This window comes from Coturnix japonica, chromosome 3, assembly GCF_001577835.2.
Source record: "Coturnix japonica isolate 7356 chromosome 3, Coturnix japonica 2.1, whole genome shotgun sequence".
Taxonomy (NCBI): domain Eukaryota; kingdom Metazoa; phylum Chordata; class Aves; order Galliformes; family Phasianidae; genus Coturnix; species Coturnix japonica.
The window spans coordinates 26,250,393-26,271,571 of NC_029518.1; the positions used below are offsets into that span (position 1 = coordinate 26,250,393).

At 41.2% G+C, this 21,179-nt stretch overlaps 2 protein-coding genes across 2 annotated transcripts in view; one reads left to right on the forward strand and one right to left on the reverse strand.

Moving 5' to 3' along the window:
* Window positions 1-5,465: 5,465 nt before the first annotated feature.
* Window positions 5,466-7,609, forward strand: SAYSD1 (SAYSVFN motif domain containing 1). The gene is made up of 2 exons (XM_015857808.2): window positions 5,466-5,687; window positions 5,775-7,609. The coding sequence occupies exons 1-2, from the start codon at window positions 5,550-5,552 to the stop codon at window positions 6,063-6,065; spliced, it is 429 nt and encodes a 142-aa protein (XP_015713294.1). The 5' UTR covers window positions 5,466-5,549; the 3' UTR covers window positions 6,066-7,609.
* GLP1R (glucagon like peptide 1 receptor) overlaps window positions 6,620-21,179 on the reverse strand; it is an 82,214-nt gene continuing 67,654 nt past the window's right edge. Inside the window, exons 9-13 of the mRNA XM_015857807.2 lie at window positions 20,366-20,435; window positions 19,598-19,686; window positions 15,828-15,966; window positions 14,924-14,965; window positions 6,620-10,610 (exon numbers count right to left, since the gene is read on the reverse strand). Coding sequence (XP_015713293.1) covers window positions 10,443-10,610; window positions 14,924-14,965; window positions 15,828-15,966; window positions 19,598-19,686; window positions 20,366-20,435 — 508 coding nt within the window. The 3' untranslated portion in view covers window positions 6,620-10,442. The remainder of the gene's footprint in view (window positions 10,611-14,923; window positions 14,966-15,827; window positions 15,967-19,597; window positions 19,687-20,365; window positions 20,436-21,179) is intronic.

The window sequence follows — 21,179 nt, forward strand, 5'->3', positions numbered from 1 at the left end:
GTTCTAAAAAACCAAAAATGTTTGCTAAAACTTGCCTTCCTAAAGCTTGAGAAGCAGATCGTTATTAGTATGCACCTAGTCCAGGGTCTGAATAACTGAAGATCTTCAGACACCCCTCTGCCTACCTTTCACCAGCCCCATGCCTGCATGTCTGCTTTACAGATACTTTGGTGAACTGGTGAAGGGTACCAGATTGGAGAGAGGAACACAAGAAACCTTAATGTCTCAATAATGCCTTTTTGCTACCATCTAGTGGTGATAGACAGGTGTCATAATACAGCTGCTTATCGTGGATCCAGCCTGCTGCAATGCTACAAGTCTTTCTTTTCCTGTTCCCAGATGACTGATGCTTGCCTGCTTTGAGGTGCTGCAAGATGTTAAACTACCTGAGATCACATAATATCTCCGATGCTAAAGGAAAGGCCACAGTTGTCTTGACCCTGCAATGAGTTTCATCAAGAGAGCAGAGGAGCCTTTACTAAATATCCTGGATCATGTCATAAGGGACGCATCACATCAGCAATAACAAGGCACGGTAGCAATATGTCTGAAGGTTACAAAGGTGTAAGTCAAGTCCAGAACCTTCTATTACCTGTTGTGATAGGTGGCCTCTGGCCTAAAAACATTGCCACCTGCAAACCAGGGAGAATATTTTCTTCTTAGATTAGACGTGTACTCCAAAAATGTAAGTGAAGTAAAGCATTAAGAATCACAAATGTCCACCCAGAAAGAAAACAGGAATGAGAGAGACAGAGTGATCACCGAATGTAAACTGTATTTCAGTTCCTAATCCTGGAGTTAAATCCTTTCAGGCTTCTGCAGTCAACCCACAAATATGTCTTTGGAAGATCAGACTTAGAACTGGATGCCTCAGTAACAGGAAAGAGGTGTAATCTAAACTGCATTGTGCAGATTTCCAGTGCTAGCTGTATGAATTAGTGCAGATTAAAGCTGTCTAACTCTTGGCTTTGACAAGCAGAAGTTAGGTTTTACAAAATACATGTTGAAATTCAGTGTGCATGTGATAAAAACCACACTTATTGAACAAACCGGTATGTTTTGAAAGGTGAATCTTATCTCACACGAGCAGATGACATGGATTTAAATCTTCAGCTCTATTTAGATCCCAAATGATAGACTAATCTTGACTGTGAAATATTTCAGTCACTTAGAAAACAGTAAAAGGGAAATAAATCACAAGGCAGCTGCAGTTTTTCTAACATGACCAAAAAATAATGATCCATATATTCTGTCTGCTTTTCTGCAGGTGATGTAAAACTGAGTTTAATGCAGAAATCTTCAGAGTAATCATATCAAATGACAGCAGAGGGAGCTATCATTTCTCATCAGTTTATGGCATCCTCACTGAACCCATTGCTCTCTTACCCGCTGTGTAGTTACTTACCCTCAAGTATCTTGAAAAACATGAATTCTGAAATGTAGTGGAACTTCTCTAAAAGAGAGTTAGGGACCAACAAGGGAGAAAGAAAATACATGTTAATTTGCAATGTAAGGCCAGAAATCATCTAAACGTGAAGGCCCTGCAACAAGTACCTTGTTTTCACAGAAGTAAAATGTAAACAACATGGGGCTTGTCTGGTTAAATATACCTTTTCTCTAGAAACACAAATGACAGCCTTGTTAAGCTGTAAGTGTTTATCCTTCGTGAATTTATCACCTGAATACACCTTGTGAATTATCTCCTGCTTTTTGTCCCCTACTACATACATAGATCCAGGGCTGCCCCATCACAGATACATGCCACTTATTAAAATCCTGTGTATGAGACACAAGATTTGTGAGGAATACCTGAAATACAACAGAGCAAATTGACTGCATCTGTCACAGTAAAAGCAGAAGTTGCAACTGGCAAGTTAGGTTTTTTTATTCTTTTTTAGGGAAATAACATGAAACAAGTTTGTGTGACGCCGGCAAGTCTCACCAAGCAGACAGTGAGGTATGAACTTAGTTGCTTCTGTCGTGAGATTTAATTCATATCCCCGTGCAATCCTGGCAAAGTTCCCACTGACTTTGGTAGAGGTGAGATGGCACTTTACAGGGCCTCATCAATTCAGGACAGCTCAGGGTCTGGTTTGGTGTCTCCATTTCTCTAAGACCCACTGCAGTGTCTCACTCTTGCCTCTGCTGTTCCCACAGGCATTCCCTTATCCTTCCCTCCTGTCTGCATGTTCACTTAGACCACCTTGCTTGGCTTTCCAACTGGCACTTTATGCCTTGATCATTGATCAGTGGAGACAGTTCAATGTGTTCGTTATGATTCCCTGGGACCACTGCACAGCTATCCATTGGTAACTGGAGGAATGCTGAGGATTTCCCATTGAGGAATTGGTCTGCTATGATGTCTCCCTCCTTCGTCTTGTCTTGCACTGAGTATTTCCTTGTGAAATCCTAAGGAACATTTCAGATAGTTGGGATGGAAACAATAATTCTGCTTTGCTCACACTTGAATGTTTTTCAATGCAGAGCATTTTGCTATACAAAATGGCATTGCAAGGGCTGATATCTCAGCTCTTTTTAGCATACACTGCTGAATACACAGACGCACACATCTCGAAATCACACAGATGTGAAAATCTACAATTGGGAACCTAAATTGCTTCAATAAAAAGACAGACAAAATATTTCCTTTAAATCTAAATGCAAAGTACCTTCATGCTGCTATTTTAGGAAGCAAAATTAGCAACTATTTTTTTACAAAGGAAGCATCTCTCTTCTGTACTTTAGTACTGATTAGTAAATGGATATGCAGAAAGCTCTGTACGGAATTAGACAAGCATGAATCTGTGCACTCCAATCTATTTGATACATGTTCCCTACGACCTCAACAACTAAAGCTAATGCTCCCTCAGCTCCATTGAACTAATTAAGTTAGGTCGTTATGTTAATAATAGGCTGCCCTTCTGCCTGCATTTATAGCACTTAGCAAGTCGGTGTGTGTGTGGGGATGCTTACTGCATGAAGGAGAAAGCTTCTGTCAGTGAATTAGATTAATCCATCAAGAGAGTTAATGTGACTTGATTACTGTTGATATATGTGAAGAAGCAGGCGTGCACGAACTTGACACAGAGATATCTGCAGCTGTAGGAAGTAAGAAACACTTCAAAACATTAGGCAAGGGCTATGAGCTTGTGCAGTTGAATAGACAGGTTGCTGATGCCAAGATGTGCTGATGGTAGGCTGCTGATGCTAGAAATGCACAGGGTGCCATGGGATCCTAATGCTGCTATCAAGCATTTAGTTTAACTCAGTTGTGTGGCTGTTTTGCTATAGAGTTCTAAGGACACCTGTCATACATAATACCTCCCCCGATTAGTTCTCAGTTCTTTTACTTTCTGAAGGAGAAGATCAGCTGTACTTTGGACATTGTTTTGGTTGTTCTCTAGTTTTGCCAATTATTTCATCAGCCACTTCATCTCCTTCTGTTCTGCTGACTGCGAGCCATGTCCAAGGTTGCTAATGGTTTGGAAGTTCCCAGCTACTGAAAATGTGGCCCCTTAAGCCTGTGATAACTGGCTGAGAGGAAAATGCTGGATTGGCAAACATACTTTTGTGTCATAAATATTAAAACATAATGAAGAGTTGATGTCTGGTGCGAAGGAAAAGGCAGAATTGCTGAAGCAGAAATTAATGAGAATAACAAGTTTTCTTTCTGACAGAGATAAATATGCATGTGGGCTTCTTTGTATGATAGATAGAACAGTTGGAGTGTAGCATAAAACCAAGCCAAAATAATGGCAAGTTCTTGAAATGATCTTAATGCTGCTTCCTAGAAGGTGGTGGGCAGTATTAGAATTTCAGTTATCAAGAACAAAGCGGTAGAGAACTGCCAATAGCACCTGACAATTGAGATTAATCATTTACTCAGCTGCAGCTCACTGGAGCAAGGCTTGTCTTGTAGTATCCTGTGTAATTTATTTTACTTATTTTTCTCATACAGAGTGAGGAAGGCACTAAGCCACTCAAAGAGTCCCAAAGAAACATTCCTCTAATTCACAGTGCACTCTCCTGCACTTCCAACCACTGTCTGAGGCTGCAAAGATAGGGATTATTGTGTTGAGGACACTTGTAAGTCAGGAGCAAAGCGCCCAGATGGTTTGTTAAGCAAACAAATGAACCCCCCCCTCCTAAGTATCTATTCAGTGAAGCAGTTCATTTAAAAACAGGATATACTGACGCCATTAAAGTTCTTATATATAAAATTAGTTTAGGTATTTCTCTGCAGTGTAGCATTAATTTACAGATGAGGTTACCCTAGTGCACTCAGACTTCAGAGGCATGATTCATGTTATTCATTGATGTGTTTCCTAACACACTGCAATATACGCAGCCCAACCCAGCTATAAAACTGCTAGCGTGCAATCAAATAGCTAATACATATTAAACCCAGTGCATTCTGAATAAAATTTGATAGCATGTGAATCACTGGCAAAGATGGCGTTAAAGTCAGCCGTAAGAATCAGCCTGACTATGGACACATATAGGAGATAAATACTGGAAGTACCCATCACATCTTTGAGAAATTGCTTTCATAAACAGAACTGCAAGAGGGGGGAAGAAAATGAAGTCAAATAACGTCCTGTGCAGGATATCTTAAAACATTTTGGACTGTGATTTCAAAATCAAATTTCCACAAGTAATGAGAAGAATGTCATTCACTGTGGCACTTTTTGCAAAGTCTGAAGGTTGAAAGAAAGTTATTTTGTAACCAAGCACAAAATAGGCATTTGAAAAATTATTTAGCTGGCAAAAAACCACAGTTTTTTTCCACATTAAGATAACTTAAGAACACCCAAATTGTTTTTTATTAGGCTTCTCATATTTACTTCTAGGCTGACACACGCATGAGATATTCAGCCCTAAAGGTCACTTCTGAGAAAGCAATAAGTGACTGGAAACAGCACTGCAGGACAAAATGATGTCTCACTGATAACTATTATCGCTAGAGAGTGATAAATACTTTACTCCAGAGGCTAAGAGCCAGCTCCTGTAAATAAATTTCTATCTCTCTGCTGTAGTGACAGCTGAAAGACGGTGTGACAGAGTGGCTTTACCTGAGTTTAATTTTTTGGTTAAAGAGAGGGTGGGACGGAGTGGCCTTGATGCATCACCTCATTGCCCTCAGCAAGGCCTGAGGGCTGCCGCAGTGGGGCCCTGCCTGCATGGCAGTGATTTGTTTCTCCATCACCAGAAGGGAGACAGGAGAGGCCAGCATGGCCCTGTGCTTCTCAGCCCCAAGAGCAGCAGCAATAAATGAATGGGGCCTGCACTGAGCACCCATATTCATACAGAGCACCCGCCATGTCATCCCTTAATGCATGGACTAGTGCTGTCCTTTAGGCTCCTCTGAGATTCAGCTTTCGCAGCCCGTGGAACCCCCAGCCTGTGATACCACCCCCCCTCCGTCCCGCAGGGCGGCGCCCTTCGCTACACCCACGTCCCTGGGGTGCGGCCACACACCGCCCCGCCCGACGCGGCATCACAAGGGCGGTGCGGCCCTTTCCCCGCCCTCGCGCAGGCGCGGCCCGGCCATGTCCGCCGTGGAGCGGCGCTTGGCCCAGTTCCGGGCCTCCCGCGGCAGCGCTGCCGTCGTTCCCGTGCACCCTTCGGAGCAGCCGGGAAAGGCCGCGGCTCCGCAGCCCGCTGACAGCGCGGATGGCGGCGGGCAGGTGAGCGCCGTGCGGGGCGGGTCGGGGCCGCGCTGCGATGGCGGCGGGGCCGATGTCTGAAGGTGCGTCTCGCTGCTCCCTCCACAGGCCCGTCCCGGCGGGGCTCCGGTGCCGGTGTGGGCGCGGCCGCTGCTGCTGAAGGTGCTGCTGTGGGCCGTGCTGCTGGCGCTGTTCGCCGAGCTGGACCTGGGACTGCCCTACTTCGTCCTCTCCCTCCTCTACTGGATGTACGCCGGCACACGCGGCCCCGCCGAGCGGCGACAAGGCGAGCTGAGCGCTTACTCCGTGTTCAACCCCGGCTGCACCGCCATCGCCGGGACGCTGACGGCCGAGCAGCTGGAGCGGGAGCTGCATTACCGGCCCGCCGCCGGGAGGTAGCGGAGATGGGGCCGGGATGGGCAGGAAGGGGGCGCGGCCGTGCCCTGCGCTTCACCTCTCCCGAATAAAGCCGTAACAAAGCGCCGTGAGCTTGTCGGTGACTTTCTGCTTACCGCAGGAGGCCGGTGTTGGACTACACCTGTCATAGAGTGCCCCGCCGCTCTCCCGCCCGGCTATGTCTAGATCCAGGACAAGGCAGGAGGCAGTATCTGTACAACTGAAGCCAGCTGCTGCTTCTGATCACGCTCCTGTTTCATCCAATACGTCAAATATTGGTGCAGGTTTCCTGACTGCTTCATGTTACATTTACTATCTGCTGCGTAAGGCGAAAATATCTGTTACGGCTCCTGACAGGTGACACCTGTGGTTTTAACCATCATTTTGGTTAAATACTGCAAATACAGAATGGCAAGAAGCTCTTAGGTGAAAGAGTATTTGCCTGTTGCTGGACTTGGTCCTTTTTTACCATCACACACCTGGCGATGCTTCTCACCATCAACCCATGTGCTGCCAGGTGCTCTTTTCTTTATGAGCCACTTTGGGGTTTTTGTAATGATCTATCAGTGTTGCTAATACATAAATGATTGCATGAAAACAAGCCACTGATATTAAGCTTTAGTGAAGAGCAGTTAGTTGAGTTTACACCTGTTTTGTTGAGAACAGAAATGACAACTTGATCTTTCCCATTTCATTTACTGTTTTAGCAGTGATTTACGGTTACCACAGGTTCTGTCGTCTGTTGGATGAACAAATGGAAGTGTCAGTTGGACTGGAAAGAATAATAGGTTAGGGAACAAGTAATACATTGTAACGCTGCTAAGCATCTTTCAGTATCTCGTTGCAGCACTGTCAGCTTCTAGTACTGCTCTGTTGTATAAATTCTAGATATTACATAAAGTCAGCTGCATAATTTTCTCGCTTATATATCTTTCACCATCTTCTGGCTGAGATGTACAAACCAGCTGAGTTCTCGCTGTTCTTTTTAATGATGTCACCTAACTCCATATGGATAACGTGCTCCATTTTGTTTCTGATAAATGAAGCCTCTGCAGGTTCAGAGCACGCTTTGTATTGGGCACAGAGATGGAATAGAAGTCTGGACTTCCATGGAAGAACTGTGAATTAAGAGTCTCAACAATCTTAGGAAGCATTCTGCTAATGATGGAGTAACAAACAGGTGATAATTTAGGAAAAGGTAAGTAGACCAGTAATTGAGAGCGTTTTGTGAGCGAGTTGAAGCTTTATTCACAAGGAATAAAATAAACATGTTGATGGCGAGCTGATAATTTGACACCTTTCACAGATCCCATGGGTGTTTTTAAAACAAGGAGAGACATGCAAATAAATATTAAGGTAACATCCATGAAATGTTAAAACTTTATAGCAGCAATAATGGAAATAAAGGCTTAACTTGCTTTAAACTCTAGTTACAGAATACCAGGGTGAATTTTGTAGACTATCCTATTAATACCTTGTGAAACAAATTACTACACTAAATGAGAATGAAGCTGAAAGGCACAAGAAATAAAAGTTCATGTGGTTCATCTGTTCCAGTGCTTTCTGTTGCTTTACTTCTTTCGTGCTACTCAAAGAAATGCACAGTATAAATTCTGAAATAGAGATGGCAAGAATAACAACGTGGGCTTGTAAAAGATTTTACTGAAGTGGATATGAGGCATTATGTAGAAATCATTTTGTAGGCCTTAAAGTATTTCTCAGAGTGTGGTACTACTGTAGTTCTGCTTTGACGGCAATTCCCCCCGCTTAGTTTTACCAGTTCTTAAAGAATATAAAGCAGTGGAAGCTTAATTGGAGAGGAAGAAAAACACACCAAAGCTGTTTGTCTGAGATCATCAGGCTTTTGGATTTTTCTTCACTTGTCTTCTAACAAGCCGGCACTTAAAAAGGTAAATTTGACAACTGCTGCTGCAGATATTCCTATGGGCTAAAGCCCTCAGTTCTTCAGTGAGTGGGAAGGCCAAAAAGAGCCTCAGGGCTTAAAAGCACATCAAACTGTAGAAGGAAACTTTGTGACAGCAACTAAGTACAGCTTTCTTAGCACACACATAAAGACTCCGCTGTCTATTCCTATGTCTGTCCTGCATTACATAGATTTTTTCCAGTGCAGCAGTGTGTTACGGCGTATCTACAGCTTCCTATTGCCGTAGCAGAACAAATTTTGCTAACAGCTGCACAAGCGGCAGAAACTTTTTTTTCTGGATTTGAAAACAATCAAGCAGGGCCCTGGAAAATTAGCACCCATCTTGAATGTTAATGAATGAAATTATTCCAGCGTGTGTTATCATGTAGATAAAGGTTTCACCTGTACCTGGTAGCTCTTCACATACCGGTGATTCTTACGTTGCTACTTTTCCTATACAAAGCACATAAATGTAGGTGCTAAGTGGAAAAATGATGTATACTCTACATACAAGAAGCTAATTAATTATATTTCAGAACAGTGACTAATGTGCATATGTAGTAGTCAGATACTGTAGCAAAGGTGTTGCAATGTAAAAACTAGGTATTAAATTATTCGGTATTATAAGCCCAAGGTGCTTCATTCCAAGGTCAGCTCTGCAACCAATGTTATAAAGGCACAGCCTGGGAATGGCCTGTGTAGAAGCCTGTGCGCTAGGCATACATAAGCCTGCCTGAGAACAGTGGTGGATTTCTACAAATGTCTTGACTTTTCCCTGGAGCTCAATTATAAGCATTAGAGCAGAAGAAGGTAACCCATCTTTTCTAATTTAATTCTCATCTGCTGATTACAAAATTAATCCAACCTGTTGGCAATTTGAATTCTAATACAATGATTAAATTATTCCATGCAAAGCAATCTAGCTTCAGGCAGGAAAGATGCTGAATTAGATCCAGTCCCTTTTCTTGGCAATAAGGGATGTGGATTCAAGTGCAAAGAGGGACTTGGAAATATCTCTGCTGAGTAGTATACCTGCTAGGCTATGGAAGCCACACTTATTACAAGAAGTCTATGGACAGAAATGTTCTCAGACCTAGACTTCAGCATCTTGTCTCAGCTGTAAAGAGAGGGTGAATATCTGAGATAAGATATATAATGCTTGCTATTAAGTGATGCAGTGGACCTAGGTCTGCTTGTAAAAGTGCCTTGTTTTGTTTTCCCCAGCAACTCTTGTAAACATCAGCAAGGGTAACATATTTAGCAGCGTAGATGCATTCTCTACAAGAGCCCTTGCAGTTTTTAACAAACAAAAGCCCGTTGAGTTGAGGATGCGGGGGTGCGGGGTATTTTTTGAACCCAGCTGAGGGCAGGCTCTGGAGCAGATGGACAACCCAGGCAATGGGCAGCAGCTGGGAGCTGTCTGCCATGCTGACAGTTCAGCCTTCCAGTACCCTGAGTAGAACACATTGTGGGTATCTCAGGTGCCTGGAGAAAACGTACAAGGTTAGAGAAGAGACAAAATTGAGCCTACACTGTGAAATACCGAATCTCTTCCAAGTCAGTGAAGTCTGGTAAGACCAATTTTAACTTCACATTGACTTCTTTGTCTTTGCACCCACAGAAAGTGGAGTACAGCTTTGAAGGAAAATGTTCTGAAGCAAAAGTCATTATCCTGTCTTTGTTCATACCTATCGGTCAATTGGAGAGGCAGAGTACCATGTAAAAGCGGAAGGGCATTCAGTGGTTATTTCCACTGCTGTCAATAGAGATGCCACAAACCTATCAATATCAGAATAGGTTCCCTAATAGATAGTAGTTTTGGTTTGTTTCTCTCAAGCAAAGCCTAAAAAGAACAGTCAGGAATGTACACCATGCTAGCTGCTGTGGTTACAGTCCTTCAAGATGCTGTTCTTCACCTTTCTGGTTAACAGGTAAATATATATTCTGAACTTTAGATTTGGGAAACTTTCTTCAAAACTGATTCTTTCCTAAAGCCCATGCTGCCTCCCACCAAGTTTCTTCTAAAATGTGATAGTGCCTTACCCTATCCTCATAAAAGTCAACATGTGTTTTTTGTGAATAATCATATTCGTTTTCCTTGTAATTTAATCAGTCGATCACTCAGCTCACCCACACAACAATAATAAGCCATTGACCCTGTGCTTTCAGACTGGATCAATGCTATGCTAAGTTTTGGACACCTGGAGGCCCTGTGTGCAAATAGGAAGAAACTTTTAACTTACTTTAGACACGATCAATTTTTGCTCTGATGTGCTGATTACGTTAGCAGATTGCTTTCCCTAGAAACCTTTGTCCAACAGCCTGCAGGCAATGAGCAGCATATACTCAAGTTTCTTGCTGGAGATGACACACTTAAGCCACTTGCTTGGGTATTTAAGGGTTTTCGGGTGTATTATACAGTTCATTGTTCTCAGTCAGGTTCACCTGCAGAAGTCTTAGCTGAATGTAGCCTGGCAAGTGGCAGCGTAAACACTACTGCCTACTGTGCCTCCACTACTGATGCTGTTGGCTGGACACTTCAGAGGTTTCATGCTGCTGTCTCTCTGGACATACAAATGTTCCAATCTCCAGCGCTCCCAACTTTTCCGAAATTCCATCTGAACCTAACAGAAGCAAAACAAGAAAACAAAAGAAAGGAATATAGAAGTAATCAGATCTTTAAACGATTCTGGTTACTAAACATACCATGCTACTGAAGAAAGATGGCAATGCTCTGAACCTCCATTATTATTGCTTCAAATTATCTACTTACTTCATTAGTCCATCATAGGATATTTCATCAAAACAATGATGGTATTCAGTTTCACTTGTATAAAGAAAGCTTTTTTATGCTACAGCGCACCAGGAATTTTTCAGTATTTTTTTCTAACTGGTATTCATCTGCAATACAAAATGTACTCCATGCCCCACTACTATTAAGTTGATTTTCCTTATCAGCCTTTAAATGACTGAAAAGATTGACTTCCTGCTCAGTACTGTCAGCACGGGCATTCTTCAAGTTCTGCTTCTGATTTCATTTAATCAGTATTATTCCTTGGCTTATTTTTGCTTGTGGAATATTTACTTTTCTAATTCCACACAAAATGTATTTATTTAGAATTGATACATCACCAAACTAGCGTGTTAAAGAAGATACTCTTTCCCCATTTTAGATAACAATGTATCTCTCTGCAGATACTGTAATTTTTAAAAAAGTAGTAGTATGTGTTTATATCCAGCTACAGGTCCTGGGTTAAACTGTGTAAATGCTGTATCCATTTGGGAGTTTATCAAGGGTTTTGAAAGCATGTTGCAATTTGGGGTTTTTACCCTTCTCCAGCAAGAACATAATTTTGAGTCTGTTCTATCTGTTCCATGGGCAAAGTTCTTGCCACTTGACTGAAGTAAGAACTTCTATTAGCTTTTAACACATAAGGAAGAGGACATAAAATTGAACCTTTTTTACTCTATTTAGAAAAAGACAGGAGAGCAACTACAGCGATGAATTCATTGGGGTGTGTACTGCTGCCTGGAAGTAAGTGCGCTGTGGTAGGTTACTCAAGTAAGCCTTCTCTAGAGAGTTCCTTTTTATTTCCTCTTAAGTACTGACCACCAAGAGACTAAATAGGTTAATGGTAGTTCCAGCCCAGGCCTGTTATCCTGTCCAAGCTGCTGAAGCCTTCATTCACTGAAGAAGATCCAGCTACTTTTTGTCTTTCTTCTCTACTTGTTTATTTTCAAATACTAAACCTGGGAAGAAACCCTAAAAAAGGAGCAAAGTATTCACAGCCAATTGTCTTCCTTTACTAGTTACCTCTAGCAACTCTTGTCAACTCAGAGCTTACAGCCCTTGTACTGAGTTCCATCCTGACACAAGCATATGAGAGCCCAACTGCATTTCTGCATTACTGACTGTCCCTATGGTATCACAATCAAATGGGGAACAAGGAAAGGTGCTAAGATAAAATACTGTATTTTACTATGATTTTGGGTGGCTGCTGTGTCAAAAGCCATGTAAAGACACGAGAGAAGACAGCATGTCAGAGAGACTTTGCCATATAAGAACAAGGAAGAATAACTTGATAAAGACAGAAAATTAAACAGTGAAATATAAGCACCACACTGCCTGCAGAATAAGGATGGATCATACTATCATTCCTGTAATTGGTAACTTTTGTGGGAATGGAGAAACACTGTTTTGATAGGTAGCATTGGGAATAAGCAGTTTAGATACTGACAGAAAGATCCTGAAAGAGAACATGCATGTACTTACTGACAGGATAAGTCAATGAGCAATAGAAGCAGATATTTAGAATCAGGCAGAGGGATGAAACATCTTCAGTCTGGCTGGACATGACAGGCAGTATTCTAGAGCTTTGACACAAATAGCCTGCAAGATTGAGATGAAGTGACTGGGAAGAACTGAACAAAAGACCATAACAGAGATGATGTTTTAGGAATAGATCTGGATGACAGAACATTAGTTTTCACTCCAAAGGTTAAGGAAAAGGGTAAAGAGCAACTCTGCGGTCAGTGCTGAATTCATTTCTTTTTTTGCCTAGATGGCTATGAAGACATGACTGAAAGTACAGTTCAAGATTTATTTTGCAGATCTTGAGCACAGTAGTCGATTTACAGATCTTTCAGCAAAATAATTAGCCTAGAATCTTCCATGTGTGAATGAGATTCCTCACAAATAGGCTGTATGGGGAGAAGGGAGCCAAGAAAAAAATTCCCATGAAAAAGGGGAAGAAGAAAATTTTCATAGACAAAGTCTGTACAGAGAATACAGAAATGAAAAGAGAAAAAGAAGACTGAGCAGTAATGAAAACAGCAACGATGATGACAAAAAAAGCAAGGAATCCTGGAGTTAGGACAGATTCTTTTGAGGTGCAAGAGACCAAAGTGTATTTCCACAGAGATAGGAGGGAGGCAAAAAAAGAGGAGGAAAACTATACAGAAAGCAGCCTGAATTAGCTTAAGCTAATTCTGATGGGAAAAGGCAGCATCTCTCTGGTTAGAATATTTCTTACAGAAGACAACACTGCAGAAAAATGAATCATGTTTTCTTTTTCAAAGAAAATTGGTGATAACAGCTTATCTGATGAGACCCTGCAATTGCTTCAGAGCAATACTAGAGGAATTATTTCAGGTGAAATGTGACTGAAATACAAACGTGTTTTAATGTTCTTCTATAAGTAGATTCTATGAAAGGAAATAATATAACTTCTGTCTTTATTTCTGACCTTGATCTTGCACCCACACTTGCAAAAAACACTGAGAAGTATGGTTAAGGAAAAAGAAGTCACTGAGTCACAGACAAAAAATATAGGCCATACTTCATACAAGGATAGGCTTCAGGAACACTGTCAGAGGAAAAACAGTTTAAAAACTAAGAGTTAAAGAGATAAATTGAAAAGACTTGATGTACTCAAACTCTTTATGTGGATTTATTTTAAGTATGTTGATACACGAGCTTGACAAAATTCTTCTCCTTTCTTTTAATAAGCATTGGAACAAGTTAAATAATTCAATCTAGATTGTCAGTTTTCTATGAAACTGAATACATTAGGATTAGACACTGGGAGTTACATTACAAAAGCAAAAGAGCTGTAACAACATGAGATGTCACAGAAGGTTCTCACAAAAGAAGCAACTCTTTTTTTCAGGGTTTGTAATGAGTGTAATGAATGTAACCTTGTATTACATGGAGGAAACTATTGGATATTATTCACTAAAGGCCTGGCTGCAGCTGCACAAGGGATGTGCGAGCAGGGGCCAAAGTGAATCAAAATAAATGATACAGCAGCAGATGGTGCTTCATTTCAGGATTTACACCTTTAAAGCTGTACAAAGGATTTTAAACAAGTATTTTCCAGTTAATGCTGGAGCAAAGCCTGCTGCTACCCACCTCTAGCTTTCCTAAGTGGTGCAATTAACACATTCACTTAAGCATAATCTTACCCACAGCTACAAAAGTGAACAGTCTCCTGCAGGGCTTAATTCAGCATGCCTGCTGCTTTTTTGTTAACTCCAGCCTAGCCATTATGACATAATAAGAACATTTTTTCCATTGGTTTCAATTCCTTAATGAGGCCTATCTCTCAACAGATCATCTTGGATTACTGTGTCATATTTAGAACTAGATCTAGTGCTAATGCAAAACATACTGACTTGCATTAGACTTAATAATGTGCTGCCAAATCAGTAGTGTTTTTGCTTCCCTTGCAAACCTGGCTGCTGAGTGAATAAATAATAACGATCACTTAGAAGGTAACATGAAAGGTTTCTGCAGTACAGAAACAGAACAATTCTCTTCCCTAACAGGTCTGGAGTTCAGCAGAAGCCCTAGATGATGGTACATGTATTCAGATTAGCCTAAACTTCAGAACTTTTGGGAGAACTCACTACTGCTTGAAGTTCAGTGATGGTATTTTCAGTAGCAGGGATGCAGTGAAACCAGACTAAACTAAACCATACAGACATTAGCCACAAGTACTCTACAATCTCACCAGTGAGTTGCTCAGAGCTGTAGAATAAAAAGGGCTCTACTTCAATGTTAATCAAAGCAAGCACATTAGAAACACTTTGGGATAGATTAAGAGGAGCAACTTTCATTCTCAGTAAAAAGAAAGTTCAATCAATGAAAACAAGTCAACCGTAAACAAGAAAACCTGTAAGATTTAATGCCTACAAATAATACTATTGAAGTGCACTGCCTGGATTCCTTCCAAGAAGAACTGTCTGAAAAGTCATCCTATGTAGCTTTAAAGAGGACGGTCTATAGAAAGAGTAGATTTAAAAACAAGAAAAAAAGTCCTCAATAGGACGTTCAGTAGTTCAAGACCATTTAGCAATGCAAAACCATTTTCAATTTCCTTTTTCTACAGTGTCTGCTGATAATGCAAATTGGAACAATTCCTGGTGTCTCTCTTACCTCATTATTGATGAAACAGTAGAGAACTGCAACCATCAGCCCCTGAAATCAACAAAAAACAGAACAGGAGTGAGCAGTTCTGCTTTGCCAAGCAAAGCTGCAGAGGACTGAGCTCCACACTGGCATGTTCCATGGTGAGAGAAAAACAAGAATGAAAGATGGAGACAAAGGGTGGTCTCTGACAGCCCTGATGGCAGAAAAGTATGATCAAACTGTGTCTCAAAGCACAAGACCTTAGGAAAAATAAGCTACTGTGTTCTTCAACCTCTGTCATATTTTCTTAACACGTCTTTCCCTCTACTTTTTCCTTACCTGGCTTCTGGCCATAAACACTTAGTATAAACAGTTCACAGTGAGCTTAAATACAGCTCTGTGCTTGATAAACAAGGAATGAGTGGGCGAGCAGGTAAACTAGAAGAATAATGATTCCCTTAGACAAGGAGATTATTTTAAAAATGGCTTCACCTAAGGCAACAGATAAATAAAAATCACAGTAAATCTACATTTGCCTCACATGCAGTTTCAGCTGTAGACAACTACTTCTCACAGCACAGGCTTTCAAGAGTATCAAAAATGCAAGAGAAGGCACAAAATTTGCTTTCAGCAACACTGTTATACAATTACAGGAAATCACAGACAATTTCATTATTGCCTTGAGGAATCCCACAGGAAGCAGAGATTAGTACATGGATGGTAATACCAGTTTACTGTGGGAAATGTAAGGCTTATTGAAAATAGAGTGACATCAACATCTAAAATAACTATTAAAAGTGACTTATATCACTGTCATAAACCTGCAACATCCAGTGCTAAATTGAGAAATACGATGAATAGGAAAGAGTGTGTGAGCAGGGCACCAAGCAGCAGTTACAAAATATCCACATCTGCATGGTATGAATGCTACCTGGAAAGAAGCAAAGGAGAGCTCAGTAAAAAGCTTCACAAAGCGCAGCATCCCTCTGGCGTGTTCATCGGTAATAAAGGCAAAGATGACCTCATGGGTTCCCAGTAGTGGGATCAATGTCAAGGTAGACTTGGCCAGCCTAAGATCACAAAGAAAGAAACAGTGCCACTGAATAGCTCATTGTTCTGCTTCTGACACACCATGAACAAAAAAGGAAAATAAATAAATAAAGGAAAAGCAACCTCAAAAGTAACCACAGTAGGTTTCAACAGGCTTTAAGTGCTACTCCATTACACATCACCCCTGCTGTCAGCAATGGTATCTTATTCAGCTCTTGTCTGTATTTTGCCTAGAAGGCCTTCCAAATTCAGGAGAAGACCACATGCTTTAGTGTACCCCAAAGTGTTTCCCTATGTACACTTGTCCCCATTTGTAAATGGGAAATATAATCAAAACTTACCTTGTTACCTTGTTGCCAACCTGAAAGAAACAGTCTACCAATGACTAGAATCTTTTAAAAATATCTTGGCACATGGAGGAGTACTTGTTCCTTCCTACCTCCATGGGGTCTTAAATCTTCAAAACACTGTAACTGACTAACTGTATAACACTTCATAAAAGCAGTTAAACTGTCTTAAAGTGACTGATGACTCTGTGATTTAAATGGCAAGTTCAAAGACACAGCTAGCAAAAAAAAATCCAAAAAGACACCAATATGAAATATTTTCTGCTTGTGGGAGGGAAAGCAGTGGTCAGGTTTACAACTACAGGGAACCGCTCACAAGAATAGTCATCATCTCTCTTTTGATAAATATACATGCTCAGACACTCAACAGGATAATGGAAGGTGCCTGAACCTCACAGAGGAGCTTATAGTACTATCCTGGGCCACAGAACCAGTCAACGCTCCCAGTGTCTTCTGACAGTCTGTCATGGGACATTTTGGTGGGTATAGAATCACTTAACCGGCAGGGCTGACAGTACTTAGAATATCTTGTGCGCTCCACAGCTTTCAGCTGATATTCTGAATCACATTCAAGTTGGAAGGAATCTCCAGATGTCCCTTGCTCAATTCCAGTTCACAGTGGGTTTGCTCAGGGCTGTGTCCCATCAAGTTTTAAATATCTCCATGTCAGATACTGTGCAGCCCCTATAGGACCCTTTTCCTACATCAGACAACTCATTTTCTTATGTCTTTTTTCCACCTCTGACATACAGATGGAACTCCTCTTGAAATAACTTGTGCCGATTATACTTTCACCATGTACCTCTGTAAGAAGTCCAGTTACACTTTCTCTATAATCACCATTAGGTAGCTGAAGACCGCAATAAAATCCTTGCATAGCCTTCTGTTCTCCAGGCTGAATAAACCTAGTTCTCAGCAACTCCTTCTACATCACTTACTCTATCCCCTGAGTTACATTGATGAAACAACTGAGGCAAGGTCCATGGATCACAGGGGCTCAGAACACAATGACTTTCTTGACCGGAGTCCCAGCCTGGACATCAGAAGTTGTTTTATAAGAGCTGAATGGAATGGGTCTGTCACTTCCCTTGATCTTCTGGCTATGCTCTTACAAATGTAATGCAGACAGCCTACAATGCCACAATGCTACAATGCCACTGCTGAATTATGTTCTGCCAGTTGTCCTCCAGCATTCTTGGGTCTTCCATAAAGTTACTTCATACCCAGTCAGTGCCCATCCCATACTGCTGGATGGCGTTCCACACAAAGCACTGTGCTCCTATCATTGTGCTCCTGTCAACCCATCCACTAGCCCGCCAATGTCCTTGGTGCAAAGACCAAGAGATACTGTATCTAAGGAACCATTCAAATTAAACAGTTTATAGTCAAGCAGAAATGCAGATTTTCAGTGGATGGAGGCATGCCACTGCACTGGAGGCGGGGAGGGAACTTGCTTAAAAGAGCAGCTAACCAGCAAGTCTCATGAGGCTTCACTTGCTTCACCACCATCTCCCTTAGACAGAGGTAGAAGCAGGAGGTTGGCTGAATCAACTCTTGAGGCACTGCCTGGGTAAAGAAAAGGAGTTTGAGTTCATGTACAGCAATCCCCTAGTCTGTTTAATGAATGCTAATTAGTCCAGATGGGACACTTGGAGAGCTCTATCTTAAACAGAAAGTTACGAAAAGTCCTATAAAAATGCTTCCTGGGTAGTTAAGATCCCCCTGAAGAAAATCCCTTACCTCAGCAAAAGGAAGCCTCCTCACAACTCCACTCCTTACAAAGAAAAAGGGATTTGTTAATGTGCTGAACAGTGAGCACTATCCGTTCATCAGCTGAATGGGGAACACAATAGAGCAGATGGAAGAATTTGCCTGAAAGCAAAAGGCTTCTCCTTTATATCTAACTTAGTGACTTTCTAGGGCACTTACACTGGTCTTGTTTAAGAGAAATTTATAATTTCACAGTAGCAGTTCTGTCTTCCATCCACCCAAGTCTTTTCCAGTATCTCTGAGCAGAAAAGAAGGGGTAAAAATATTCTCATACAGTTATCTCTGTCCTCTGGTCTTGTTATCATCGTAGACCTACCAATGAGTTGAACTCTTCAGGGTAATGAAGACTGCCTCAACTTGACTGTACCTACCAACCAAAAGAAGGACTACCAAGACCTTAGTCTTCATGAGCAAAGAAGGCTCTAATGTTGATTAAATTCTTTCTTGACAAAGTCTCTCTGTTTATTAGCAGATTTTTGAACATACAACATGAATAAATGAATGAACATGTATTTCAGGTTCAGTTCTATCAAACCTTCCTTCTAATTACAGAAGCTGTGAGGGCAAGGGCTTTCTCCTTGGCACCATAATTTTACAGTCAGACTTTCAAATGCCTCCAAGCCAGTGAAACTGCCTGCCTCCCACTACACCCTGAAAATTTTACTCTGGCAAGAAAAAGTCATATATGTACAGTATGAGTGAAAGCAAAGTGTGCGGCACATTTCTCTGCTTTGAACTTCAATTGTGCATAAGGATTTCTAAGATTTCACAAAGCACTGGAGGTAGGTAACATCAAGACAACTCTGTACTCTGATAAGATGCAGTGTCTACTATAGAAGTCTAGCAAAGTCAAATAACCATAGCTGAACAGCTAGCAAAGCATGTAGATCCACACTCATTGATTTATCCTGTAGCAGACTTGTTCTTCCTATACTATTTTTCAGACTGAAATACAGAAATGTAGTTTAAGATGTAGACATAAATAATGCAACTATGAATCTTATCAAGGTGATAAAGTAACAGGAGTAACACAGAAACAGACAGGGCAATGACTGCAAAATAAAAATTGAACATTTCAGTGGATATCCCTCTTGAAACATCATATATATGTCTAGTAAATTCAAGATTGAAAGTTTGTCCTAATAACAACTGGCAATAAGAACAAGCAGCAGTTCTCAAAATAATCCTTCACCATCTTCACTGAAGTTAAAGATCTTATTTCTCTCACTCATTTTCTTTCAAATTACTTGAGTACCTGCCTACTTCCAGTGTTGTGGAAGAGTGTAAACTGATGAGCTCAGAGATCAAGTCTTCTGCTTGTCTCTAATGCAGGTACAACACTTGTCCTGGCTTCATCAGGAGGTTTCACTGGTCACTGACTGCCCAAGCATTCACAGCAATATGCAACACAATCTATGCATTTACTCAGGGTCAGTGATCTTTAACCATCTTTGTCAATTCACTTCTTTCCACGTATCTCTTTGTCTACTTCTATTTTGAGAGGTAACAAGTGTCAGACCATCAAACAACATACCTGCATTTTATGTCAGTTTTGCACATCAAATTAGCTTGTAGCTTGGAGATGATGATGCATATAACTCTGATAAAGATCAAGAAGTTTACCTGGAGAGATGAAAGAATTTATACAGTTATCAAGAAATATGTATGCATAAGCATTAGATTGGGTTGTGTATGCATTTCAAGATCCCTGGGCATCCCGCTACTCTGCAGCTGAAAAATTTACCACAGCATTAAACTTCTTGCTAAGCTCTACAATGCATCGTCCGTAAAGCACAAGTCACCTTTGAAAATGAAGGCAGTTCAGTAAGTTAAGAAGAGGAGCTTACTTATGTCTCTGCAGATTGAGAGAAGTCAAAGTGTGGGGGCTGACTCCCCCACTATTTGCACTGCCTGGAGGTCTGAGATTACCACCATTGTGGCTTCAGAATACAGCAGTTCTCCACAGTGCCACATAATCTGATGATCTTCTGGAGCCCATTGTTTGGAATTCTGACTTCCTGTGCTACCTGCTGCCGCTTTCCTCATACAGAGGAGTTAACTACTGATGTGGCATGCAGTCTAGTTATCATGCACTGCCAATAAACAAGAAGACAGCATGAAATAAACGTTACACTCATCAGGAATTCAAGTAACAGAAACCAATTTGATTTCATAAAATCTCATTTCTGAATGAAAATGTCAGTGCCCTCAAAGGCTATTAGCCTTTGGACATGCACAATAGCCATATGTACATCCACTCTTTGTAGTACATGATGTAGTACTGAGTGCACTCCATACTCACCCCAATGGCGATTAGAATGGGCAGTCTAATGATCAACCAGTAATTCATGTTATAGTTCCTGCTCCAGCAGCTAGGCAGATGGCAAAAAGACAAGAAAAAAGTTTCAGTGCATTACTAAAATCTTCCGTTTCTCATTCTCTTACAGCAGTGCAGATGGAAAACAATATTGAGGGCTAGATACCAGGAAAGTACATCATGCTGACATGGAAACAGATGCATTTGCTGGGTTCTTAGAAACACTGAATGCTTTGCACAATTGCAGCTGTCATAATCTAGCTGGATACTACTTGTCTGTCTTTCCTGTCCACTAATGGCTAGCTCTCCTCCACCACTTGATGCGAATTATCATCAATAAATTTTGGAGGCTTGCTCCATTAAAACCAAGGTCACTTGTCTGCAAGGGGAGAGGTATCAATTTGAGTCAGATGCTTCTTGTGTGGTTCCTATCCTACACTTCTCACGATATTTTTTATTATTATTCAGACTCCACTGTCAAGTAATATTATTTCATTGTTTATCGGTTCTTTATCACATTACCTTCCATCATTTTTATCCTCTCAATATTTGGATCACTCATCCATTTCATTTTGCCATTATTTTCAAAAACAACCTACTAATTTTGTTCAGGAGAAAGCAAATGTATGGGAAATCGGTAATCACAGCCTGAACCTCTGATTAATCATCTGAGGCAAGTGTGGGGTCAGCTATGGGAGCACAGGTGAGAGTAATTGAGCTGTGCTCCCGGAAGGGGTGGAGCTTGACTCCACCTCCTCTAGACCTCATTTAAGGGATGACTACCACTAAGGCAGCATCT